Source organism: Hypomesus nipponensis, chromosome 11 (genome assembly GCF_054491055.1).
Source record: "Hypomesus nipponensis isolate SF chromosome 11, ASM5449105v1, whole genome shotgun sequence".
Classification (NCBI taxonomy): Eukaryota; Metazoa; Chordata; class Actinopteri; order Osmeriformes; family Osmeridae; genus Hypomesus; species Hypomesus nipponensis.
Genome location: NC_140371.1, coordinates 10,474,104 through 10,500,536, shown reverse-complemented (window position 1 = coordinate 10,500,536; position 26,433 = coordinate 10,474,104). Strand labels below are relative to the sequence as shown.

Below are 26,433 nucleotides of genomic sequence, written 5' to 3'. Positions count from 1 at the left end.
CGGGTCCCTCGGTCCTACCTGGAGCGCGAGTGGTTCCCCAGCTGGTACATGTGGGGGTTGTACTGGGCCATGATGGTGATGGTGTCACACTGCTGTCCGATGATCAGGCGGGCCTGCTGCTCTGTGGCGTTGCGCAGGTTGATGCCGTTGTACTGGGGGAGGAGGGGGAGATGAGAGAGGATTTAACAGAGCGGAGAGCAGAGTCGAGATGCCCTTCATGGATCCCTGGATGCTGGAGGGAGGGAGGGAGTCCATCTCTAGTATATTATGTTCTCAATTAAATCCTCTCTCATTCGCTGTAACAGTAACACACGTATCTAAAACGTATGATGTCTAACTTTGAAATCTGCAAAATACAGAATACAGTTGAGCGAATACTGGTAGTCTTTAGCATGCTTAAGGAGTGCAAATCTTTGGTATGGCTCGGATATGTTACAGTGGAACTGGATGCATAGTCTACTCGAGATGGATCAGGGAGAACGTGCGGTCCTCCACGCAAACCCGGACCCTCCCGTAGGCCTACGCACATTTTGGAAACTGTTGGAATTGGCGATGCAGATGACCGTACTGTAGTCAGACTGCAGAAAGTGAATGTGGGAAGAACAGTACTCGTAATATGTATATATTTTGTTTTCCTCACACACGTTTTTTCCCCTTGACTTCATCATTATAATGGAGATTACATCCAGCAGTGTTATTTGCGCTTGCACTGAGTGATAATTGTACCATAAACACCTTGTACAATCCAACTCAAATTTGAAATCAAAATTCAGCGACGTCTGTCTCACTATCAGATGTCCACTAAGGGAGTGCAGGAGGGGGAGATGCCCGAGCCAGACTGCATTTAATACAGGATAACCTCACATATCCTACCTTTAGATAGCCTAACTGCAGAACACATTGTACAACTAAATCTATTTCTTTAATACTGTGCATATATCATCGTGTGTCAAAAACTGGAAATACAGTCGTTAAGCTCCCGCGCAATCGCTACACTCTACGTCCTTGTTATCAGCCCAGGCTGCAATAGACTGCTGTTCAATAACGAAACGCTTTTGTTTTCAAATTGTATCTCGACTCGCGGTATCACTGGCACAGTTGACGCCACTCGCACAGTTTTTTTTATTGGTGATCCACTGGCCACCAAATAATGTGGTTTAGCGGGCCTCCACCAACAGGCTAACAGGGTCTGAGAAGTTTTCGTGCGCCATGATTCACTGTAAAAAACAATCGCATGCCAGGGTCATTAATATACTGGATTAGCATTCATGACATTTGCATTGACCATTTACGGTTAAAAATGGGCGTGTTTAGAGCGGGGTAAAATGCTGATTCACGTACGCACACTTGTGGGTAATCTGTGATTTACAAAGGGAACATTGCTTACAGGTGTGCGTACGCACGGTTTTATATATCAAATTTGTTTTGGCGTACGCCATTTTAGGCTTTTGGGCGTACGTACACTTCTAGTAAGAGTCCTACGTTTTCTAAATGAGGCCCCTGGTCAGGAAATCAAAATGATTCCCCCCCCCCCCCGCCGTATTCATGACTGTGATTGACCGGCCCAAAACAGGAAGTGGTGTACCTCCAGGAGCTGGTCGCCATACTCCAGCCCGGCCTGGTGAGCGATGCTGCCTCCCGTCACCTTGGAGACAAAGATCCCCCCGTTCTCCCCGCCCACGATGGAGATGCCCAGAGGCTCCGCCCCCTTGTGGACGATCACGTTGCGAGGCTCCTCCAGGTAGGGCCTGGTGAAGAGGGGGGGGGGGGGGAGACGAGAAGACAGTGAGGAGAAAGAAGGAATAGGAGGCTTCTCGGCGTTCTAGATGAGCTGTCCAGGCCACCCTGGACGACGGAAACGCATGCAAATCCAAAGTTTGACAGCACCAGTTTGGGTTTCTCTGTGCGTGTACAGACAGTCATCACAGTGACACAGTCATCACATTTTCATGCAGGCCAGTGACATTTATGAAGCCATTTGTTTCGATAAATATCCCTTGAGACAGGACATCGCAAAGATTCTTGTGATGTCATTGCAAGGCATTGGAGCCCAGGCCACCGGTTGGGACATGGGACAGCGTGCTACCAACCAGACTGGCTGGTGGTCCAAGGGTTCAGAACGTTTACCTCGAGGCACGGGAAGGTGACCAGGACACACACACACACAGAGCACCATGCTGTTGTGAACATGCAACTGATTCGCTCGTATCTAGAGAGTGAATCATTTCAGGTCCCTGAACACAAATGCATTTCAGAAAACAGGGATGAGAGTGACTTATTTCCGAACCAAACTACGACAGAGTCAAACAAGGGTTAAACTGTCAGTTCGGAACAAGCCTACATACTGTACTAAGGCTCGAATATTTCACCTACAAACCAACTGCGCAAAAAAAAAAGGTATGGGAGGAAATGGGGGTGGTTGGTGGACCAATCACACAACAGCCTCACATTCTGGGGGGGGGGGGGGGACCAGGAAACACATCTACTGTCTACATGGAGAGGACGTCAGCAGAGGCGCCAGTGGAGACACAAGCAGGTGAGGAGAGGGGCGGGGCCCGGACGGGCGTGGCCCTGGTCGAGGGGCGAGCGGACCAACCTGAGGCTCCTGAGAGAGGAGAACCTCGGCCGAGCGGCCCGGGGGATCCTCAGATAGGACCGGTTACGGCACAGAGATCTGGAAGGGGGGGGGGGGGGGGGGTCGCGCAGCAGCAAAGGGGGAGAAGGAACAGAGGGGTTGGCGGAGAAGAGGATCAAGAAGACGGGAGAAAGACAGGAGAGACAAACAGACCACACAGGCCGTGTGAGGCCGGCCAGGTGAAGTGTCAACAAGAGAAAACCATTCAAAAATTCAACAAAAGAAAAGAGGCAAGAGGAGGGAGAAAAAAAAAGAGAGGACAGGAAATATACAACAGGAAATACACAGGAGACCTGACGACAGAATGCCTATTAACCGGGTTAGGGAAGAGAAAAAAAAAGACATAACATCGACAAGAGAGTTAGGTATCGAGTCAACACACCGACCCTGAGCATCGAGGCTTCATCGAGGCTTCATCGAGGCGCTTTCAAAAGTCGATCACATATCCGAGCAAGATTAAACGCCTGCAGCTTATAACCGAGATAGACCTGTTGCCTGGCAACCCCATTGAAAGTGGGCTAGGCGGCGCCCAGAGAAGCCCAATGTCATACCTGGCCGTCTCCACATCTCCCCATCACCAGCACTCAAAACACAAGGGCGAGGGCCACACCATCACGCTATCAATATCCCATCCGCTGTCTGTACCTGTCTTTCCTTCGTTCCCCCATTGGCAGGGGGCTGACCGATATCCTGGGCAAGGTGGAGATGGAGCCCTGCGATTGGCTGCTGGCGAAGGAGGACGTCTCGAGGTTGAGAGGCGATTGGGGGGGCGTGATGAGGCTGGGGCTGCTGCATTCCGAGTGAGAGAGAGAGCCTGGTGGCGTGTGGCGGGGGAGAGAGAGGGGGCTGCGTGTTATTGGAGGTTTCTAGCGTTAAGCAGGAACTAAGCGGCCAGAAACAAGGTTAGAGACATGCTAACCCCTGAGACAGGCAATCGATAAAGGTTAACAGAGTGTTTCCTCCGTGCGACCATGTCTTTAGCGGTTCCCTCGACGACAACGTTTTTTCCCGCTTCCGGTTCTTTCCCCACCCCCCCGCAATCAATAACAATTACTGAGGCGGAACGCTTCCCGTTCCCCCCCAAAAACAGACTGACAGGCAGTGTTGTTTCACCGCACGGGTGAAAACCAGCTTCCCCCTCAGGGCTGAAGGGGGCCCGCGAGTGGGAAGGGGAGGAGGCGGACCTGGGTGGGGGTTCCCCCCCGGGCCGGCCAGGGTTGGAGGTCTGGTGTTGGGCGGGGTTCGGGGGGTTACCTCGGTCGGAGCCCAGCATGGAGCGAGGGTAGCGGGGGGTGGTGGGGATCTTGATCCTCTCTGTGCGGTACTGGACGTTGCTGGATGACACTGCCGTGGCGCGTGAGGGGACAAAGGCTCGGTCAGGATAAGTAGGGGAGACCAGGGCAATGCTTTTCAGTGACACGCTTTTCCCTCCCCTTTCAAATATTAAATCAGTATTAAATATTAGAATACCCATTTAATCATGGATTGAACAGCACTTTTGTTTAAAAATGCATACAAAATTCACTCTTGCGTAAAGTCATCACTAATTCAACACGCTTTGATAAGTATTAACGACGGGGCAGGTTGCCACATTTCCCCATTTCCCTTGGAGGTATCTCAGCCATTCTCCAGCACGTTTCCATGAATATTTTTGGGGAGGATATGGACATGACTCATGCGCCGCCGCCCCTGGCAGAGGGCCTGAGGGGCCAGCGGCCGTGTGCGTCAGCGTGCGTCACACTCACCCAGGCGTGCGCTGGAGGGCAGCGAGTTGGTCCCGTGGGAGGCCCGGCTGCTCCGTGACGAGGAGGACGACTCGGGGTAGTCTCCGGCTCGCTTCTGGCTCAGGTCCAGACTCAGGCGGCCCTGGTGCTGTGGACTGCACACAACGCACTCTCTCGCTCAGAACGCTGGGAAGGGCGTGGCGCGCGCACGCTGACGCACACGCGCGCGCACGCCTTCGAACAGCACGAGCCTGAATGGGATGGTTGAGGGTGACGTAATCGTGGCGTTGTGGAACTGAATACGGAATTTCAAAACAAATTGCCGTCCTCGTTTCCGTCGTCTCCTGCAGCCGTGCTACCTGGTGTGTTTGCGTGTGTTGACAGAGGAGGCTAATAGACGTACCTGGTGTGTGTGTCTGTGTGTGTCTGTCTGTGTGTGTCTGTGTCTGTGTGTGTCTGTCTGTGTGTGTCTGTGTCTGTGTGTGTCTGTCTGTGTCTGTCTGTGTGTGTCTGTGTGTGTGTAAACAAAAAGGGGGGGGGGGGGGGGGGGCTGCTGCCGGTACCTGGTGTGTGTGTGCTGGTGGCAGATCTGCGAGGCTACAGAGGGACAGTTGCCGGTGTGAACTCGGTGACTGCGCACCGTGTAGACCGGGTTCCTCATCACAGCGGTCACCGCCGGGCATGGAGCCAGCCCCCGGTGGACAGAGTCTGGCAAGACACACACACACACAGAGAGACCACCTTAGGGAGGAACGATTGACTGATGTGTATGTCTACATTATTGACGTTGCCAGTCTGTCCCTGTGTGTGTGTGTGACATGGGGAAACTCACTAGGAGGCAGGTTGCCATTGTACACTGTGGGGACAAAGCCCACACTGTGCCTGTGAGAGCGGTTGGGGGAAGAGCGAAGCATCTCTCGGGGTTCTGGGGAATGATCGTCGTTGGAGTAGCTCTGGAGATAAACGAAAACCCCGAAAAGACAACAGTATTTCTCGATCACATTCACGAGTGCATTTCAATCACGATCCTCGCACAATTTCTCACTGAGTGGAAGATGGGATACATTTCTCGACAACTCGAGACAGAAAGCCTGTAGAGTTTCTCCCGGTTCTGGAAGACTATGAGGTGTGGGGTGGAGGGGACGGCCGGGGCTGTGGCCCTGACTCAGCATTCAGGCCTCGGCGGGTCGGCAGAGCCATCAATCACCCCGTGACAGGCTGGCTCAGTGACAGACACTGGGGCAGGGCCCCAGACAGGGCTGTAAATCCTCACACAAAATGGCTGCTGCGTTTCTCCATCTAAAAGCCTAGGAGACGGGTTGAATAATCCTTTCATTTGTCTTTTGAGAAACCGCTGGGTGTGACGCGACTGGGTTTCTCTCAGCCGGACGGAGGGTGGGTGGACACTTGCAGACATTTGTTTGGCCATAGAGGTTAGATTGGAGATCTAGACAGAGTTCAGTCTGACGGGTTGTGGACTCACCTGGAATGTCGGGAGGGGAATGGATTGGGGGGTCATCCTTCGCCGGAGGGCGGGGGCCGATTTCGGACGGGGCCGCTTCACCTCTGGCTCCTCCCCCCTGGTGCGCCCAATGTCCTCGTCGCACGATTTCCTCGACGTCAGGACCTTACCGTCCAGGAAATAATGGTTCCCGTTCCGGTCCCCGCCCCGTTCGCGACCCTCCCCCGTGGCCGTGGCGACGGCGGACTCCCCCTTGCCGTTCCCGTCCGAGGTGACGGTGCAGTCGGAGGCCGAGCTGCTCTGCTGCTTGTGCTTGAACTTGAACGAATCGCTGCGCGCGGGCGGGGTCGGAGGGGTGGGCGTGGACGAGGAGGAGAGCGATTCGGTCTTGGAAGGCTGCGGGGAGTGCGTCGCGGCGATCTGATTGGCCGAGAGGTACTCCATCTTGGACGAGGGCGTTTCGGGCCGTTTGAAGGTGTCCGCATCGAAGATGGACTTCCTCTGCTTCGGCGACTTAAAGATGGACAGCTGGGCCGGGCCGCTGGTGTCGGCCGCCACGGACATCCCCCCCGCCATCATCTTAGGCCAGGTTCCTCCGCTGTGCTTCTTCTCCAGGGTGGTTTCCACGGTGACGCAGTCCGACGGGGAGGCGGGGTCGTAGGTCATGGGGTGCGGGGGCTTGGCGTAAGAGCAGCACTCCTGGAAGGCGCTGGGGCCGTAGCGGCCCGGGCCCAGGTCGGAGGCCGGCCGGAGGCTGGTGGGGTGGAGGGAGCCCGTGGAGAAGGGCTTCCTGGTTTCGCCGTACACACCCGCCTCCTCCGGGTCTCCCCGGACCTTCCTCCTCTCTCCGGGGGCGCTCGCCGCGCCGCTGCCTCCTCCTCCTCCTCCGTCTGGAAAGTAGATGTCCGTCTGCGTGGAGCTGTTGTGCTTGAGGTTGCGGCTGTTGCGCGAGTGGACCTCAGACGGGTGGGCGCGGCCGTTGGACTTCTCTGACAAGTCCCGCAGGCTCTCGAAGATGTTCTGGCCCGACGTGCTGTGAGGGAAGAACTGGAGAGACGAACACACACAGATACCTTTTTACCAAAAGACAGGATGGAAGTCCATGTTTTTATGACAAGTTTTAGTGGCCTATAGTATTTTTGTATATATTATACTATTCATTCAAGGATTATAGAGGCACCACGTCAAGCTAATGGGAAGATAACAGGAGCTCCAGGCTGGTGAGCTAAGTGCTAACTAGGTGGAGCTAACTGAGGTGAAGCTAGCTGAAGTGTAGATAACTTTGGTCCAGCTAGCTAAGATGGAGCTAACTGAAGTAAAGTTAACTCGGGGGAAGCTAGCTGAGATGGAGCTAACTGAAGTAAAGTAAACTTAGAGGAAGCTAGCTGAGATGGAGCTAACTGAAGTAAAGTTAACTTGGGGGAAGCTATAGCTGAGATAGAGAAAACTAAAGTGAAGTTAACTGAGGTCAAGCCAACTTGGGCTGGTGGGAGACCGGAGCTTTAATCTCTGGCTGAGGAACATCAAAGGAAGTCCTTGCCTTGAGGTAGAGGCTCAGTACACAGTAAGAAAAGGAGGAGAGTGTGGTTCACCTTCATGAGAGACAGGCTAAGAGAGTCCCTGCAGTTCCTCAGCAGAGTCTCACACTCTGTCACTGATTTGTTATCCAGAGCAATGCCGTTGATCTACAGCAGTCGAGGCAGAGGGGGAGGGAAAAAGCGAGAGAAAAGACAAAAGAAAATGTCAGGTTTTGATTTGAGGGTTACATTTTCAAGTTTGGTGAAAAATTATCCCCATATGTCTGGAACTGGAGTCTGTCTTTGGTGGAATACAGTGGAATGTAAATCTAGGCCAGCACAGCTCAAACCTCACACATCCCAATCCCCTCATTACCATGACAAAAGGTTTGCCTTAAGATAGATCTTAAAAATACTAAGAAAGGGAGATGGACCAGGGAAAAAAGGGGAAAGGTAGGTTAAAAGAAAGCAGTCCAACTTGTGAACTTTCCTCATATTTTAATGAATCAAATTGTATTCTTTACGGAACTTTTAGCACAAGGATTACTGTTGGTAATCAGGAATTTTTCGGATTCAATTCAACAGTTTGGATCTGGTCTTTCTTTTAACATGATTAAAAACTTTAAAATGCCAAATAAAAACCTGATTAAAAAACCTGATTAACAAGCACAAGGGCATGATATAAGACGATGCACAGTGATTAAGATCTGTTCTTCCTGCAGCTCGGTACTAAAGCTGAGCTATCGTTTGGCGTATCAGTTTGCCTGACTTAACTGACAGGCGTCGTGATTAAAGGTGAGTGAATGAGATACTTAAGTCCTGAGGTTACATTAGGCTGAGCTCAATTCAAATCAGACGGGGGGGAGGGGAGGGGGAAATGTTTTAATCCGCGACGCCTTTGGAATACTTCTCATGTCGGCGCTGTGTGTCGTTAGCAGAAATAACTGTTTCCAGTCTCTATCAGAGGAGCTTAAATGGTTTTTCCACATGTAACGTTGTCCAAAAAAAAAAAAAAAGGCAATCTTCTCTAAGTGTCCTGATATGGAGTGGCAGGCATTCATATCGAGGAGGAAGAGACAGTGGAGGAGGAGAAGGGTGGGGGTTTGAACTCACAGCTATCAGTCTGTCTCCGACAGTCAGGGAGCCCTCCCTGGCGGCAGGACTGCCCTGGACGATGGCTGCCACGTAAACGCCACTCTCCAGACCTATACCGCTGTCTGGAACACAGACACACACACACACACAGTCACACACACACACACAGAGTCACGGAGAGACAACGAAAAGACGGACACTCAGTCAGCGTTAACCAGCGATCCCATTCAAAACGATAGAGATACTGGAGGGAACAGATCAATGTCCGTACAGGCTATAATTGAATTAGCTATTAGCAGGCAGACTAACAATCCGTCTTTACTGTGTTTCTCTCATTGACAAGCCCCTTACCTTTGTGTCCAATTAGATTAATGTGGACAGGGGTGACCAGCCTCCCTCCCAAGGACTTCCTCCTGCGCACCACCATATTGATCAGCCCGCCTCCGTTTAGCACCGCCTTCACTACCTGCTTCCTGTCCTTATTGGTCAAGTCCACGTCATTTATCTTCAGCAGCCAGTCATTCACTCTGTATACGAGGGGGAAGATTGTGTGTGACAATGGATGAACCGTGTGGCTGTTTTGAGAGGGTAAAAGGGGTGTGTTGTGGCCCAGTTACCGGCTCTTACCTTAACCGTCCTTCTGCAACACTTCCTCTGTCCACCTTGGTCACGAAAATCCCACAATCCCCTGGTAAATAAGGATCGTTCACCCCCTCTGCGATGTCAAACCCGAGTGCCTTCAAATCCATGTCGTCCTGTGCGAGAGGAAGAGAGGACGTTACGTCATCACACGTCACCATGCGCTGTGGCTCATGTTCCAGACGGCTCCGAACCAGTCGCTTGAGCAAAGCTACGGGCAACCGCCCGCCGGCCGTCTACCGTGCCGTGGCGTCCTCACCCTGTCCTTCTCGAACTCCACCACCTCGGTCTCCCACTCCAGAGACTCGGTGTCGATGGCCGAGTCGTGGGAGCTGTGGGCCATCAGCTGACAGAACCTGGCCTCCTTCTCCAGCTGGCTCTCCATCTTCTCCCTGGACGCACAGGGGGGACAAAGGCCAAAGGTCAAACTGTCAGTTAGAGAGCACGTATGAAGGCCGGAGGATTCCACTGTTTGTTGAGCCCAGGTAAAACGGGAATATCTTTGTACAGAAGTGTATTTTTTTTTTCTTTTTTTTTTTTCCAAGTTCTCTCTCCGAGTCATCTTGAAGAAGAGAAAATGGGTTCTTATAAGATAGTGGCAAAGTCACATCCATACATAGATAAGGGAACATGAAGGTGCATAGTGCCAAGCTGTCGTTAAGATGCATTGTGCCCTTCAGAGAAAGGCCCAGAGGATGACACTGACATTAAAACCCACATCTTACACTATTCTTAGTGAGAAGACCTCTCAAAGTCACAGAAAACCAACATGAACAAAACCGGACCCCTATGCACCAGTAGAGGGAGCTTTCGTCAACAGTATGTGGATGTTTGTGTGTGTGGACGTGTGTGCGTGTTTGTGATTACGTGTGGGTGTGTGGCCAAAACACAGTTGCTTTTTGGGATTACACTTTTAATCTTGACATACTGAAACACTGCCAGACCGACAACTGAACTCTGAAAGGTCCAAAGAGACAGGAACAGAGAGAGGGAGGGAGGGAGGGAGGGAGAGAATGGAACAGCTTACCGCTTACGCAGTCATGACAGAGAACAGTGAAGCGAAGCGCGCACACACACACACGCACAAAATCATAGGCTCACGCACAAGCCGAGAGAAAAAAGAAGAAAAAAAAAAAGAGTCGGATTAAGTGACGGCGTCGGCGAGGGAGTCACATCACGGCCAGACTCACCTGAGCTCCTTGAGCTCTCGCGAGGAGTCGTTCTTCTGCTTCCTCATGTCGTCCAGGTTCCTCAAGGCGTCCGCCAGGTCGCTGACCGCCCGGTCTCTCTCCCTCCGCAGGTTATCGCACAGTGTCCTGGAGGAAAGGGAGCCGGGGGGACGACGAGACAAGTCAAGAGAAGAAAAGACGGGAAGCGATGATAACAGAAGTGGTGAGGCTGATGCTGGCTTCCCTTTCCACCCGGCTAACACGCACACACACACACTCTGGATTTCGGCTTCTCCGGTCCTCACCGAATGCTCTCCCTCTCGGCCACTATTTTGTCCCGCTCCTGGAAGGCCCAGTCGCGCCGGCACTTGGCCACCTCGGCCTCCTGTGTGGCCTCCTTCAGCTCCTGGGACATGGCCTCATACTGCTTCCTCAGCATCTCGATCTCCTTGTTGGCCCGCTCCATGTCCATGGTGGCCGAGTCTTGTTTCTGTCGTACAGGAGCACAGATAGCCGTGACAGCGAATGAGTGGCTAATGCTAGGCTCGTGGTCTGGCCTGGTGTTTAATGTGGTCAGGTAAAAAAAAAAAAGGAATCATTAACAAAGCATTTCATTGCTGAACTTGCTGACAAGGTTTTCTGAAACATTTTCGGAAGGTGGATGTCAGTCAATTTGCCGTTAACCATGGAGAGGGGGCCATCTAGTGGTGAAGGTAAGCGTCTGCAGTGCTGTGGTACAGGTTCGATCTGCATTAGGGTCATCCCCTTTGACTTAATCCGAGGGCTGACATCTGAACCAATTGTGTAAACCAGCTCTTCTCAATCCTGGTCCTTGGACAATCATCAGGCTCCTGCTGAGCTTGATAATGACCCAGTCCTTTGAATCAGGTGTGTTGGAAAACAGAAACATCTCAAACGTGCAGGGCAGGGGGTCCTGAGGACCAGGATGGAGAGAGGCTGCTCTAAACCTCTCTATCGTGTGTGGAACATTTGGTTCGTCTGTATCATCATTCAGACAGAAGCCTCAAATTGACCGCTCAGTAAGCAAAAAGCTCAAATGCGACTGACAATGGGGCAGGACACATTTTCAGTGTGTATGCTAACAGTTAACCTTGGTAGTTCTGTCGGTCCGTTCCTGGTACTACCCGTCTGGCCTTTTTACAGCATACTTGCTGCTATAGATGGGTATGTCGGTTTTACCTGTATGACACGGTGGTACTCGTGTTACTGGTGGGTACGTGCGTTTTACCTGTCTGGCCTGGTAGTACTCTCGGAGTAGCTGGTCTCTCTGGATAATGGCCTCGGTTCTCTCCTTGCGGGCGACGTCTCTCTCCTCGCGGACCGTCTCGATGTCCTTGCAGGCCTGGCTCAGCTCCTTCTGGGCCTCGGCCTTGTCCTTCACCTCGTGGCAGTACTTCTCCAGCAGCTCGTTCCGCTCGCAGATCGCCCGGTCGCGGTCCACCAGCGACGAGTTCAACTCCTGTAGCCCAACCCCCAAGCAGAGTGACGATTGGCTGTTTCGGAGCTCACGCTCTGAGGCGCCTAGGTGTGTCATGGAACTTTCTAACAAGATCCGAGCCTACGGCAAGGGATTCGAAGGGTAGGACTTAGCCGAGGGGGGGGGGGGGGGGGGTCGTTTCGGTTACACATGCGCGTCCCGAACTAAAGGCCGCGGCTCTCGGCTCGGCGACCTGACGGGACCGCTCACCTGTCTGAGAGCCTCCATCTCCTCGCCGGCCACCATCCGCTCCGACGAGGTGTTTTTGAGGCGCGCCTCGGCCGCCTCCAGCTCCGTCTGCAGCTTGTCCAGCTCCTTGATCATCTGGTCCCGCTCGCTCATGACGAGGCGGTACTCGTTGAACACCGAGTCCCGCTCCTCCTTGTACTTGTCGCAGTCCTTGGCCGCCTTCAGCTGGAAGTTCTTGTGGCGCGTCACCTCGGCCTGCAGGCGCTCCATCTCCCTCTGCAGCTCCTTGTTCTGGGCTGAGGACTTGTTCAGCTCCTGCTGCACCGAGTCGAACCTGGACGGGGGAGGGGGATGTGGAGTGAGGGGGGGGTGAGGAGGCGGTGTGTGTGTGTATGTGTGTGCGCGCGGCTTCAGAAACGTGTAAGGGGGGGGGGGGCCTGCCGCGAGGGAAGGCGCCGTCACCTCCTCATGGACGTCGAACACTGCTGCTGGTAGTGCACGGCCGAGTCGCGCTGCTTCAGCAGGGTGTCCATCTGCTTCTGCAGCCGCCGGTTCTCCTCCTCGGCCTGCTCCAGGCGGCTCAGGTCCGTGTCGTGGCTGGCCACCCGCTCGCCGTAGCGCTTGCTCAGGGCGTCGTACTCCTTCTTGGTGCCCTCCAGCTTGTCCATGGCTGTGTCGTAGAGCTTGTTGAGCACCTCCGACGAGCCGTTCTCCCGCATGACCTGAACCGACTGGCGCGCGTCAGGGGGACACAACACCGTCAAGCGGGGCAGTTAGTCAAGCAAACCCCACGCGGCGGCGTTCTGCGCGTGTTTTGTTTTGTTTTGTTTTTCATTTAAGCTAGAGAGAGCACTCGGGTTACCGGCTCTGCAGATTGGAATCTGATTATTCCAGGCTTGGCGTGCGTTCTATTTTTACAGCAGTCCGGCATCAGATGGCATCCACGGACAGCTGTGCATGGTCTTCATATGAACAGACGCTGAGCTAAGCCAACACTGTTTGGCTTGACGCGGGGAGTTGACTGGTCAGACTAGTTAGACTGTCTGTCAGAGAGCCAAGTATAGGAAGTGCAACTTCATGCTATTGAAAGGGCCCGTGATTTATTGCTGGTAGGGGGAGGTACCACAGAGTTAGTGGTTTGTCATTTACAGCAATGTGACTGTTTGGGTGGTGTCTAAACAATGCCTGGTTACAATGAATGCTTACCGTGGTAGCGTTGATAATGTTAAACGTAAAAACGTTGTGTAGTGTGATAACTTGGAAGCTGGAGTCAACCTGAGGGCTTTATCGACCCAAGCAGAGGTTATGTATGTGACAGTGTGTCTGAGTGTGAGAGAGTGTGTGTGTGTGTGTGTGGGGGGGGGGGGTTCTCTCTCCCAGTGTCAGCATGCCTTTATATAATCCAGAGCCATAACTCTCTGTCCAGGACTTTTCTGGAAGTGCTCAGTATGCATCTGTGCTGTTCTCTCCTGCTCCGCAGTCCCCTGGGACGTGTGACAGCAGCACGGCAGTGACCTCCCCAGGTCACTGCAACATCAACACCACAGCACACACCCACTACTGTTCTACCCTTACAGCTAGCACCCAGCTAGCACACACTAACCTCCTCTACTGGTCTACCACCACAGCTAGCACATGCTAACCTCTTCTGTTAGTCTACGACCACAGCTAGCACATACTAACCTCTTCTGTTAGTCTACGACCACAGCTAGCACATACTAACCTCTTCTGTTAGTCTACGACCACAGCTAGCACATACAAACCTCTTCTCCTGGTCTACCACCAAAGACAGCCAGCACATACGAACCTCTTCTCCTGGTCTATATATATGCAATGTGTCTTGCTTGTGTTCGCAAAGTGTCCCCCGAAAGAGTTCCGCACCTGTTGTTGCTGCAGCCGAAGGTCGGCCACCTCCTTCTGGTCCTCGCCGTGCAGCCTCTGGAGCTCTTCGTAGCTCTGCTTGAGATGGTTGTGCTCTCGGACGAGCTGGGAGTTCTCTCTCCTCAGACCCTCCATCTCCTCCTTCAGCTGGGTCTGCTCCCCCAGCACCCGGCTGTGTAGCATACTGGAGAGGCGCGAGAGCGCACACACACACACACACACACACGTGATTTAATATAGCGAGGCGACATGGATTTCATTTCACTACAGTGTGTGTTCATTGTATACAGTCGTGCAGATTTCAGACGTGTCAACGGCCAAGGTAAGAACAGATTGATAAAGGAACAGTGGGAGACAAAGTCCGTCATCTTTCAAAATATTAAAATCGAAACACAGACATGTGCACAAACATGGAGGCAGAAGCTTAGCTTGGCACCACGGCCAACAACGAGGACGGGATTGAATTGCGAAAAGGTCAACGCGGAAACTACAAAGCGAATGTTCGGAACACATCTGATGAGTTCTGTCAGGAGCGAAGGCCTCTCTCCGCTCGGGCCCGGCCCCGCATGCCGACCCCCATGGAGAGCACAGGGGTTGTGTTTAACCCATCCTGTCTGATTGCTTCCCTCGACAGCCCAGCTTACACACAATCAGAGACTCGGGGGACAAACTAACATGTGACGGTAATCCCCATTTGGTCTCTCACCCGGGAATCCCTCTGTAGATTCCAAGACAACCGCAATGCCAACACACACACACCAGCCGAGATTTAATGCCTGGGATTAATGCATCTAGTCTGTATCGAATAAAGCAAAGCTCCAGAGGCACAATTGAACTTCTGACAGACTAACGATTTACTCGCTGGTTAAAAAAAAAGAAGTACTTGAAACCTGGAATACACCTTTGTGACTTGTCCCACAGGATGATTAAAAATTGACAAGAATAACAGTTATACAACTATATTCTACTGGACCTGGCCAAACAATCATAAACAAAAAGGTTTTTCTTACATGAATTGTTCATGCACCGAAGCCCAAGTAAGACTGGGTGCATGGTGCACATTTATGTAATTCCTCTCTAATAAGAAAAGACCATTATGCCCAGGGATGTTCTGTTCATTTGCGCGATAGCAAGAGCAGGCAATTATCTCGTTCACATCCAAGTGAAACAATGTTATAAAACGGCTAATTATTTTCGCCTCTCATTAAAATACCCTGTTGGAAACTGCGGCAGATGGTGCTCGACAAAATGTCCACCTTTCACGCCGGCTCCCGCGGCTCGGCAGGTGGAGCGCGGGGGTCGCCGGAACGCCGTGACGCGGGGATACAGCTGGAGACCGGATCCGGCCGGCTTAGCCGCCGAACGAACCGTAGACACGGCACCGCTGACATTAAGACCGTTTAAACCAACTGACACCGGAAGGCTGTTAAATCCACCGGCACGACAGGAGGCACATTGTCAATCAAGCGTCAGCCACGCTTGTCTGCTCTGCTGACTCGGAGCTGCAAGTCATCTACTCTGGGTCAGGGAACAGAGGAGGGGTGTGAAGATGGTCCTGGCCCGGTTCATCCTGGCTGGTGAGTCCCACTTATCCCAATGACACTGTTGTACTGAAGCTGACTTTGGTGCAGCAGAGATACTTGAATGATCAAGGCGTGGATGAGTTTGCACTCGAATGAAGTCATCTAAATGCGAAACATTTCTAAACGTTAGGCTCCGACTCACTGGTAGAAGTCAGCCTCTTTGACGGCCTCCTCGCACCTCTTCAGGGTCTTGGTGTGCTGGTTCTGGAGGGACTGCAGCTCCGCCATGGCCCTCATACACTGGCTGTTCAGGTCATCGTAGTAGTCGCTTTGGAGTTTGGCCTTTGGGAGACTAACGGCATGGTGTCCCGTAGCTGTCGCTTTGGAGTTTGGCCTTAGGGAGCAAAAAGGACACGCCATCAGCACATGCAGTTAACCTGAGACCTCGCCAGTAAGGGCGGGGCCCTGATATTGGCCTGGATGTGAGGGGGTGGGGGTGGGGGCAAAGACATTTGTGACCTCACTTTGCCGAAAATGAAGCAACGTTCCACACAGCACCTCACGTCAACCCCAATGCCCTTCATTTTGACACAGAACGCGTTCAGCTCCAAAAAAAAAAAACATTCAAGCTTGTTGGGGCATGGCGCCTAAAGTCATTAACCGATTTAGTCAACATACTGGATGGCTTTGCGCATCTGTTTTTCCTCACAGTCAAACGGTACACAGGTTCACCTCTCCCTATGCTGATAACTACAGGGAAGACGGAACATAGAGACCATTTAACACCTGTTCAGGATAGTTACCAATTAACCTTCGTCCACAAGCTGGTCGTAAACCTAACCAGTCCTAAGAAGGAACTAAAATGTACTCACTTTTCAAATGTGCTTACGTTTCAATTCCAATACACATTAAATCGGGAAATGTCAATGAAATACATTCAGTATAGATTTGACTGCTAGCACAGGTAGGTCTTTTTTGGAAAATCGTGTTATTTACCGAATGGGAGACGGCCTTGAAGAGAGCCAATGGCTTCATATAAACTTGTGTCAACAGTGCTGATCGTAAACCTGCGCCTTAAGGCCCTTGTCCTCAAAATAACCTTGACTACACAGACGCATGCCTGGATTTGTCAGCTTCACTTGCACACAAAAAAACATGGAGAAAATCAGAGCAGGCGAACATGAAATTGGCTTGTTTAGCCTCTTTGATGACTTAAAAACTAGGAAGAGAGAGAGATACAGACAGACAGACAGACAGACAGACAGACAGAGAGAGAGAGAGAGACAGAGACAGAGACAGAGAGACAGAGACAGAGACAGAGACAGAGACAGAGACAGAGAGAGAGAGAGAGAGAGAGACTATACCTGCAGTCGTCGAAGGTGGTGCCAGGTGACGCCAACGCCAAGCGTTTGCGGAGCTCGTCTCTGTCCCGCGTCACCTTCCGTAGCTGGAACAGGACCGTGTCCAGGCTGTCGCCAGCGGGCCGGTTGTCGTTCATGGTGGGGGGCGGGGACGAGGCTGTACCGTTGACGGGTGAACCTGCAACCATGAGCGTGTCACTCGAGGCAAACACTGTACATCGCCACACACCATTCATGGCCTACATTTGACCTCGTTTCAGACGGTGCGTGATAACTGGACACAAAAAAAGTAAACACATGATTTTTGAGACAATGGCAGTTTCAGAGCATCCTCCGGCAGCATTGCGAACACAAGGTTAAAACAGGTTACGCAGTGGCCTCAACATTCAGAACACATTATGCCGTAATACTGGTGAAGGGCAACAACCGTCTGATATTAAATTCCATTCTAATCTTCTGTTCTTTTCCATTACAATCCGATGGACTTTTTTTCCCCCCCAGAGAACCACCTAGGATTACAGCACTCCGATGTCCGTAATCCCCCACGGAATAATGAAAAACAGCAGCGTATTGCAGATGGGATTTAGATTTGAGAGCATATTCTGAAGAGGTCTGTTAACAGCAGGCCCAGCGCTGGGAGTATGGTATAATATGTAATCACTTGTGCAGACAGTCATTTAGAAACCCAAAGCGTAAATTGAGGCCTTTGTAAAAGATTAATGCCCTGTGCTGCAATTATTCATTTCCACAGATTGGAGCTCAGGAGGAGAAGCGCTGTCCACTTCAATGGCGTTTCCGCATTCATCCATTCCTCCTGTCCTGAAGGAGAGCGGGCTTCCTTCTCTTCCTCGCTGGAGAATCACGACGGCAAGTCGTTCCCTTGTAAGCTGAGCTTCCCTGGCGCGCTAGTGTGGAGTGGCTTCGAACCAGGGAAGAACGCGTCCTGTTCCCAGGGTCCTCCGCGGGGTGGAGGGGAGGGGGCAGCAGGTGTTGGGGCCAGGAGCATGGAGGGGATTATGTGCATCCTTGGCTCTGCGGTCGGCCCTTGGGACGTTTACGTAACGCCGATGAGTCATTTGGAGTGCTCATTTGGTCGGCACTCTGGAAGCGGTGTGTGCGTGCGCGCAAAAAAAGAGTGAATGTGGCAAACTTCCTTCAGGAATAATAATTTACAAATAAAAAATAAAAAAAGGAACGAAAGAGATTGTATTATACTCCAAGGCATTTCAACACAAGAGCTCCTATCTGATCGAGAATGAGAAGGATCACTCATACTCGTGTCTTCTCTTTATCTCGCTCCTGCAAAGAAGTGTTCTTAGCACATACGACTACATCGGCATGACTTTGACCCAGCGGAGATAGAGATGTCCCCGGAGCTGGAATGAGTGACAGGAACGTGATGATCATACTGGAGCGGTTACGTACCCACACTACTCAGGGAGCTGCTGCTTTCAGAGTCGGAGGGCATGGTGGAGAGAACGCTGTAGGTGGAGCCTGGAGAGAGAAGGAGAGAAAGAAGGAAGGAGAGAGAGAAGGAGATGGAGCGTGAGAGAGAGAGAGAGAGAGAGAGTTTGACATGATGAATGAGGACGATATCTTGTCTGGATACATTATAAAGTCATTCTGAAACTGACATGTTTAATCAATCCATCCATGATACATGTAACAAACACAAAAATGAACAATGGGACTACTTCATGTACCACTCAAGCCCTACATATCATTCCCCTCTCTCCATTTGCTTTTTGTGATTCGTGTATTCCATATGGGATGATTTTGCCAAGTGTCTAGTCTTAGCAGTTCCTTGGCATTCCCCAATGCAATACCGTTGCTCAACTGTGCCATTCTTATGCTTGATTATCTGCTGCACTCACTATATAGATGTTATGGAGAAATGAAAAATGGAATTTCAGGGTTTTGCTCTTGGACTCCCGCTGCCACTATTCATGGCTTCCCTCTCTGTGCATTCAGCACTGCTTTGATGCATGTTCCTCATATGTTCCTGCCACGCAGCCACAATGTCATGGTTGAAATTGGATTTACTCTTTTATGACAAGCACAGAGAAGCCTGAGGAAGGTTGGTGAATAGCACTTTTACACTGCCATGGCGGAGGCACGTCACATATAGAGAAATCCATAGGGGTACATCGTTGTGTGCCGGGCAGAGTACGGTCACAAAGGGCACCGTCGAAATGAGAGTTTGCGCCTTTGCTGGAAGAGCTTGCGAGATGCTACCGTTTGCAATGTCCCCCGGCCTTCGGAGGTGTGTTTTTGTGACTAAACTAACTGTCACAAAAACACACCTCCGAAGGCCGGGGGACATTGCAAAGACTGCAGTCTTATGGACACTGCCCCTGAATTGGTTGTGACGCACCAGAAGACTCGCTAGAGGCTGACAACAAATCTGTCTCACCCTAAAAAACAAATCACCCGATCTCCATTGGTGCCCTTGGTTCCCTGCTGTGTTAGCTAACTCTAGGTCTGGTCGATCTGACAAGGCAGAGTCTAATTAGCTGTGAGGTTGATGAGACTGAGACTCTTATCGCTGGCCCTGCGGAGGGAAGGAGAGAGAGAGGGGAAGGAGAAGACCGGGTATAGAGAGGAGAATAATCTGACATGAAGAGGAAAGAAGTGAAGAACCATAAGGGGGGGTGGGGGGGGGGGGCGGTTGAAGGATGAACAGACGCAAAGAAGGTGTAGTTCAAAAGAGACGAGTGAAGGGAGACGGAGAGAGACATGACTTTTAATCTGCTTTCATACTCCCTGAAGCTGGACACGTTCCTGTGAGAAGCAGAGCTTTGATTTCACATTGTTCTACCAGACTTGAGCTACACTCCGAAGGCTGCACTACCTCATGTGTTTTCCCACAAACACACACACACATTCATATTTCTCCAGATGGAAATGAGAGCTCACTCCACATTGCTCCCTTAAGCAGAGCAGCTAACCAAAATCCTGGGGAGAGAGAAGACACACACAGGTTCGCCGTGTGAAGCCGCCAATGAATGCAGTATCGATTGCATATTAGATCAAACAAAGTCCAACTCGTGTTCCCAGGGTCGACAGCATTAGCCTTTCGTAACTGGCCTTTAATCATCGATAGTAATTATGGATTGCCTCGTTCAGCGAAGCCCATCATTTGTACACAAGCTGACGACATCAATAAAGGCTGTATCAATTAGTGCTGGGTATGGATACGCACCCTTCCTTGCACCCCTGCCACTGCCAGTCAGTCAGCCAGCTAGCCAACCAGTGTGTCAACCAGTCAGTCAGATAAATCATGAACAATCCCCTCTGACACCCACACACCATTTTCACAGATCCTCTCCGACACACGTGGCATTTTCTACAGTCAAAACAACTCGGATCCAAGCCAAGGAGCACATCATCTACTGCCCTTAGGCATGCCAATAAGGACCATTGGCAAAACTTTGGGGTTACTAAGAGGGTGAATTGTGCACTGTTCTAACTGTTCACAAATACACAGTGACACATATTTAAAAAGGGGGGAGACTTGATCGTGTGAAGCTATGCAGATTTACAACAAAGGCCTGGCTTCATGGCTTTAAATAGGTCAGGGGAGCCCTCGGTCTGCCTGGGGGGCTCCGTGGGTCTCCTCGCCTCCTCCCCTCCCTCACCAATGCTCCAGGACCAATAGTTGCTCCAGAACACCAGATTACCCCCCACCCCTCCCCAGCACAGGAAAAGGGGGGGGATGGCACGCGTTGCCATGGTGAATCTGGACTGGAGGACTAGTACATTTTGCAGCTTGGCAACAAAAATTGGGATGGCAGTGAGAGGCGGAACCTATTCCCGTTCCAACAATCAAAGAGACGCTCGTCTAGCACCCCGTCAAGTGTGACTAAATAATTCATGAGTTCTGGAAAATTCTTTAATCTAAAAATGAAACCCCCAAAAACATAAATGTGAATTTATATCTGTGGTTATCTGAAAGATCTGGTGCTGCCGTTTTCAAACACTTATCCGAGGATCTTGACAAGCCAAAAACTAAGGATCTGACACAGACACTCTTCCCGAGGAGAAAGGAAAACTTCGGGGGGCACTTGGGGAAAGAACATCATTTGCATTCTATCCAAAAAACACGAACGTCTGCTGTTGTGCGTTAGATTCTTGTCAGCTCTTCTTACTGTCTGGTGAGTTTCCCTGACGCAAGAGACCATCACGCCACACCGGCTAACAAATAGAAGAAAAGCAAAAGTGAAAGAGGGTTCAAATCCTTCCATCATGACCTTCAAGAGAAGGGATGGGTCACAACAACATGGTGGAAACCTACCCGGTTCTTTACCAGATCTGCAGTGCCCAGAGGGCGTGGGGGGTGGGGGAGTACTTTCGACACGGCCGGGGGCTGACAAACTGCTCTGTTTACCCTCATCCCGGGGCTCTAAATCAGCTGCAGCTTTTGGCGGAGCTCCCCAGCTCACGGGGAGGGGGCTGTGGTGCTAGACACCGCTGTTTGACTCGGCCTGAAGGAAGCCTCGTCTGACTGCCCCCGTCCTTCTGCACCAACACCCCCACCCCCCTACACACACACCCCCACCCCCCTACAGACACACACACACACACACATACTGCTGCTCTATCTGTGCTCCTACCCTCAGGAGGAAGAGGCTGAGACACACTGGCACAAAGGGAGATATGAGAAGGAAGAGGGGAAGGGAGAAGGACGAGAAGAGGGATGACGGATGGATTTGGGGAATGGGGTTTCAAAAGTCTGAGACAACATTTAACGGGGGAATTGAAGACGGTAGAGAGCAAATTAGCTCTTCAGAACATTGTCAAATCATGCTAGGATAACATGGGTCATAAGGCTTTGCACAAACTTGTTGGGTCCATGCACTCTCATCAAAGCAAAAATGGGAGACATTGAGAAATGCATGTACATTTTAAATACAAACTTTTTACTTGTTGTTTTAAACTTTCCAAACAAATGCAAAATAATCATTAAATGCAATATAAATTCCTGCTCACCATTATTGGCACCCCTTCATGTTTTGCATAACTGAGTGAATGTCTTCAGAAATAAATGGAAATGTACCAAACGCATATTAGCAGTATCTTTTCATTGGAGGTACAAAGTAATTTAACAAAGACAATTGTTATTTCAACATAGATATTGTAATTCCAAATGGAAAACAGAAAACGAGCACGTGCACTAATATTGGGACCTGTCCTTAATATTTGGTTGCACACCCTTTGGCAGCGATGACAGCCTCCAAACGTTTCTTATATCCATCTATAAGCTTCTTGCACATCTTGGGCGATATTTTCTCACACACACTTCTGTAGGGCTGTTTTGGCAGCCCCTTTGTCACTGGTCACCCAGACACTCGTCTGGGACAGTTGTTGATTTGCATGAATGCTAAAATGACAATCACACCTTAATGACACACCTCTGGAGAGGTGGTCTCAACAGTTGAAGAGGAAGGTGGACAGAGGAAGACTCTGAAATTATCATTAAAAGTTGTGTTCTGGTAAATAAGGTTCTAAACAGCTTTTAATGTCATGTTTGATATGCTTTCGTTTCTTATTTTATGTGTTACATTCTAGTAATACTTTTAATACTTTAACATGTACATGCACAGGGTTTACAGAGAGTGTGCCTGGAGCTGACCAACATGTGTTTAACATATCACCTTGTCTTGCAAGGGCACCACTTGGTCTACTGCAGCCTTGATTAATGATCCAATTTGAATTTGTATGCATTAGACAACTTTTCAGTCACATGACCGGTGTCCCCATTTTAGTCAGGTTGGGTGTATATAGGAAGAAGTTTTACCAATCACTTTGAGTTCTGTTTACGATACAGCTCCGGTGCGTTAGGCCCCTAGTCTTCATTGTGAATACCTTTGTTAACCATTGCTCTGAAGGTCTGTTTTGTATTTGATGATATTTTATTATCATTGCATTGATTATCTTACTATTTAGATAATAAACTATTAATGTGTGTATTTTGAAGTTACTTGTTCTCCTTGAAACGTATCTATCAAGCTACGGCGGTGAAAACTTAGATCTCGTCTGGTTGATGCGGCTAAATGATTATAAAAATAGACTTTTGGAGTAGGTTTTAACTTAAGGCCTCTGAGTCACTTAGTGGATCTCCACGCTCCAAAGGAATTTACCGGAGCCTCTGAGTGATTGATTACATATCCTACTAGGTCTACTATGGTTAAATCCATATTATAGTAGAGATAAACGACTGATTCGTGAACACGCATACTTTAGGGTCGGTGCTCTGATCAAGCAGATGATTTTTACCTACGTCAGAGTTTCATGTCATTAACTGTTTAGCGCTCAAGGTTACAGGTAACGCACTTGTGCACATGTCTAAAATTTGAGTCAGATATTAACGAGTCAATTATCTCCCTGAGAATCTAACCATAAGTGAATTGTGGTTCCCAAGCCAGGGACAAACACCAAGCGTCTCTGGCCTTTCAATTCACCACCTACACTTCCTTTGCAATATGCTCAAGTTCTTGAACATTTGCATGGTTCCTTCTCCAATGGCAGATTTCAGCTCGCCCCAAAGATTTTCAATTGGATTGAGATCAGGACTCACTGCTGGCCATTTTAAAACAGTCTATTTTTTCCCTTTCAACCATTCCTGCGTGCCTTTGGAGGTGTGCTTTGGGTCTTTATCTTGCTGGAGGACCCATGATCGTCGCCTCAAACCAAGTTTCCTTACACTGGGCAAGACATTTCGCTCTAGAATTGCTTGATAATCTTCTGATTTCATGATGCCTGTGATACGGTCAAGGCCTCCAGTACCAGATGCAGAAAAGCAGCCCCAGAGCATTATGGATCCTCCACCATGCTTGACTGTTGGTATGGTATTCTTTTCCTTAAAAGGCTTCATTGTGCCGTCTGTAAACATACTGTTTGTGTGCTTTACCAAAAAGCTCAACTTTTGTTTCATCTGTCCATAAAACATTGTCAAAGAAGGCTTGAGGTTTGTCCAGGTTCTCTTTTGCGAAGATCAATCGTTCCTTTTTGTATTTTCTAAAGCAATGGGGTCTTCCTTGGCCTCCGCCCATAAAGCCCCGGTTTGTTTAGTGTGCGGCGCATGGTACTGGAAACAATTACACCAGACTGCTCCAGGTTGGTCTTCGGACACTTTCAGTTTCGCCAATGCTCAAAAAAGTTTAATTCAATTAAAAATGTGTCGAAGAAATGGTTTTAGTCAGCCTCTTCACTAACGGAAAGACTAAGTTTAATTATAAATAAAGTAAAGTAAGCAAACAGCTCTTGATCGGCCATGACTGACATCAACGCAGCAAACCACGAGAAGCTGGAATGTCCGACTTCACAGAGCCGGTTTCAACTCCTCCCCGACTGCAAGCGGCTACTCTCGCCGGTCGTTTCATGCAGCCGCAGTCCATGTTGAACGCACCTAATACCATTGAGTGGAGCAAACTTTGTTTTTATACGTTTCTCTCAATGTTTATCGTTTAAACTGTTCTTTATCATTTGCTGTTTTGTATCAAACACAAGCTATCTGTAGTAATATGTTGTTTCACTTGATACATTTCCTTCAGTAGATATTCCACAATATGTACATAAACTTCATGGGTGCCAATAATGGTGAGCAGGACTGTAACTTGTTCCAGAGTTTCAGACTTTTGGTCCATTATGTACCTATACTGTGGCACCCCACTGCAGGAGAGCAGGGGCCTCATGTATGAAAGTTGCGTACGCACAAAAAGCTTGCGTACTTTTCTTACCGTATTCTTTCTTCGAAGAAATACGGTAATTCAGAAAAAGAAATGACCTCAGGAGCGCATTTATAGTCCATCTGCATATTCATTTATGGGAGGAGGCAAGGCAGGGTCAGTGGCTCGTTCACGTGCGGTCAATCTCACGTTGATTGTGATTTTTAAAGGAAAGGTGCGCGGGATCTGGCGTACAACCGGTTTTATACATGTGAATATTTCTGTGCATAGGTACTTTTCGAGTTTTGGCCGTACGCCATCTTCTGGTATGAAAGTTGCGCAATCCTTTATACATGAGGCCCCAGAACTCTCTGGGGTGCGGTCATTAACAATCAGTACCCCCACCTGTGCTCCCTTGTCTCATGGCCTCTACCCCAGCTGTATCTAACATGGATAGAATTCCCCATAAGGATGGACAGCTCATGGAGAGAGAAACCAGAATCATCATTGACTGGAGAGCAGTTTAGCCAGGAAGACACCAACAAGAGAGTCCGCAACCACTGGCAGGGAAGTAGGCCTACTGGAACATCCAGAAAAATCTCTAACCCGCACTCGTTGGCTCCCCTTCGTTTCTGAAAATAAAGGACTATCAGACAAAGATTTCTCGGTCATAGAAGCATCTTGGTTAAAAGTACTCTTCTTCCACCCCAAAACCCCTTCTTTCTCCTTGTCAAAATAAAATGTTGTACCAACAAGCATTCCTCTCTGGTCATCTATTTGATTGTAACCCATTCTCCCTCCTACCCCAGCCATGCCACACTAAATAAACCAAAGGATGTGGTCCTGTGGGTCCATACAGGGAGTGATGACCCTTAAGTGCCCGTCTAAGTTCACAGGTCCCAGCCTGATGTTCATTCAGGCCCATGTGGGGGTTCAGCAGCACAACCTGAGTGAGGAGCCACTTGGATAGTTCAAACTAACGTAAACACGTCTGGTGTGACGCCATAACTTGACTACATTTACCTCTCGGTACTAACTCTCAGTACTGTCCTTGGGCATCCGGAGCGATGAAAAGAACTTCCTATAACACATGGACACAGGAGGAACAGGCCAACTCATTTGAGAGGAGGCATCACATCTTGGTGCCTTAGCCGGTGGTTCAGTTGAATCTGTGATTCAGAGGGGACCTCGGTACGGTGCCCTTGGCCCTCGGCTGGCAGGTCCGTCAAAAGTGCTGAACGGTTCAGAAGCGCCCCGGCGTGCACCACGGCGCAGCCCATCAGCACAGTAGCTCACAGTTCCCCCTCGCCGTGAAGAACACTAACTCAGCATAATAGAGACATTAAGTGCCTTCTGAACAGTTTGCTCGTGCCAGGGGTTGAGGCATTAAGGTGAACTAAACAAAACGTGAAGATGACTGCAATAACTCTCGAAAGCTGCGAGCGAAGAGAGGAAGAAGAAGAATTACAACTGCATCAGACCATTGGAGAACGCTACTTTTGACACCGCGAAAGCACGCTCGGGTAATCCGAGCCGCTCTTTGAAAACAGAGACGTGACAGATTGTGTCACCTGTCTGCAGGTAGCAGGCAGAGCTCCCATACTCTGGATCTCAGCTTTATATGTGACAAAGGTTTCTCCTGAATTAGATGCCCTAGTTATAGGCTAACAAGAAAAAGAAACTGCTACGCTAATACAGCAGTTGGGGTTAGATGAAAATCCGCCAACGGGGTAGTGGGGGGGACAGGGAGAAAAGAGCTCTGCTTATTTCCATGACCTCACTTCGTCAGCAATGTTTAAACTGTGGCATTTCCTCAGCTTTCCAGGGTCATTAGCAAGCAGAGGAAACATGTGTAAATGGTAACGAAGTCCTGTTCTGCGTCTCCTCCCTGCTGGGCTAGCTGTTAACGTCACCGCTAGAGGGGAGAGGTCTAGTGAGTCAGATACCCATGTATCGCCCCTACAAAACCAGTTTGCTGAGGAAAGCATGATGTGATTCACACAACAGTTGGGCTATCAGAGATCAATAGACTCAAACCGGGACAATGACATCCACGACCCTGAGGAAACACAG

At 50.0% G+C, this 26,433-nt stretch overlaps 1 protein-coding gene across 2 annotated transcripts in view; it reads right to left on the bottom strand.

Annotated features, from left to right (window-relative positions):
* dlg5a (discs, large homolog 5a (Drosophila)) overlaps positions 1-26,433 on the bottom strand; it is a 37,035-nt gene that overhangs the window by 6,363 nt on the left and 4,239 nt on the right. Inside the window, exons 2-24 of one of the 2 annotated variants that reach the window (XM_084709276.1) lie at positions 18,119-18,187; positions 16,697-16,871; positions 15,535-15,726; positions 13,810-13,993; positions 12,391-12,659; positions 11,950-12,262; positions 11,491-11,721; positions 10,547-10,731; positions 10,263-10,388; positions 9,332-9,464; positions 9,061-9,188; positions 8,785-8,960; positions 8,452-8,555; positions 7,414-7,506; positions 5,843-6,868; positions 5,192-5,312; positions 4,923-5,067; positions 4,381-4,514; positions 3,890-3,979; positions 3,281-3,449; positions 2,597-2,674; positions 1,586-1,748; positions 19-152 (exon numbers count right to left, since the gene is read on the bottom strand). In XM_084709276.1, the coding sequence (XP_084565402.1) occupies positions 19-152; positions 1,586-1,748; positions 2,597-2,674; positions 3,281-3,449; positions 3,890-3,979; positions 4,381-4,514; positions 4,923-5,067; positions 5,192-5,312; positions 5,843-6,868; positions 7,414-7,506; positions 8,452-8,555; positions 8,785-8,960; positions 9,061-9,188; positions 9,332-9,464; positions 10,263-10,388; positions 10,547-10,731; positions 11,491-11,721; positions 11,950-12,262; positions 12,391-12,659; positions 13,810-13,993; positions 15,535-15,726; positions 16,697-16,871; positions 18,119-18,187 (4,438 nt within the window). The remainder of the gene's footprint in view (positions 1-18; positions 153-1,585; positions 1,749-2,596; positions 2,675-3,280; positions 3,450-3,889; positions 3,980-4,380; positions 4,515-4,922; positions 5,068-5,191; positions 5,313-5,842; positions 6,869-7,413; positions 7,507-8,451; positions 8,556-8,784; positions 8,961-9,060; positions 9,189-9,331; positions 9,465-10,262; positions 10,389-10,546; positions 10,732-11,490; positions 11,722-11,949; positions 12,263-12,390; positions 12,660-13,809; positions 13,994-15,534; positions 15,727-16,696; positions 16,872-18,118; positions 18,188-26,433) is intronic. The other variant, XM_084709277.1, reaches the window with a different exon arrangement.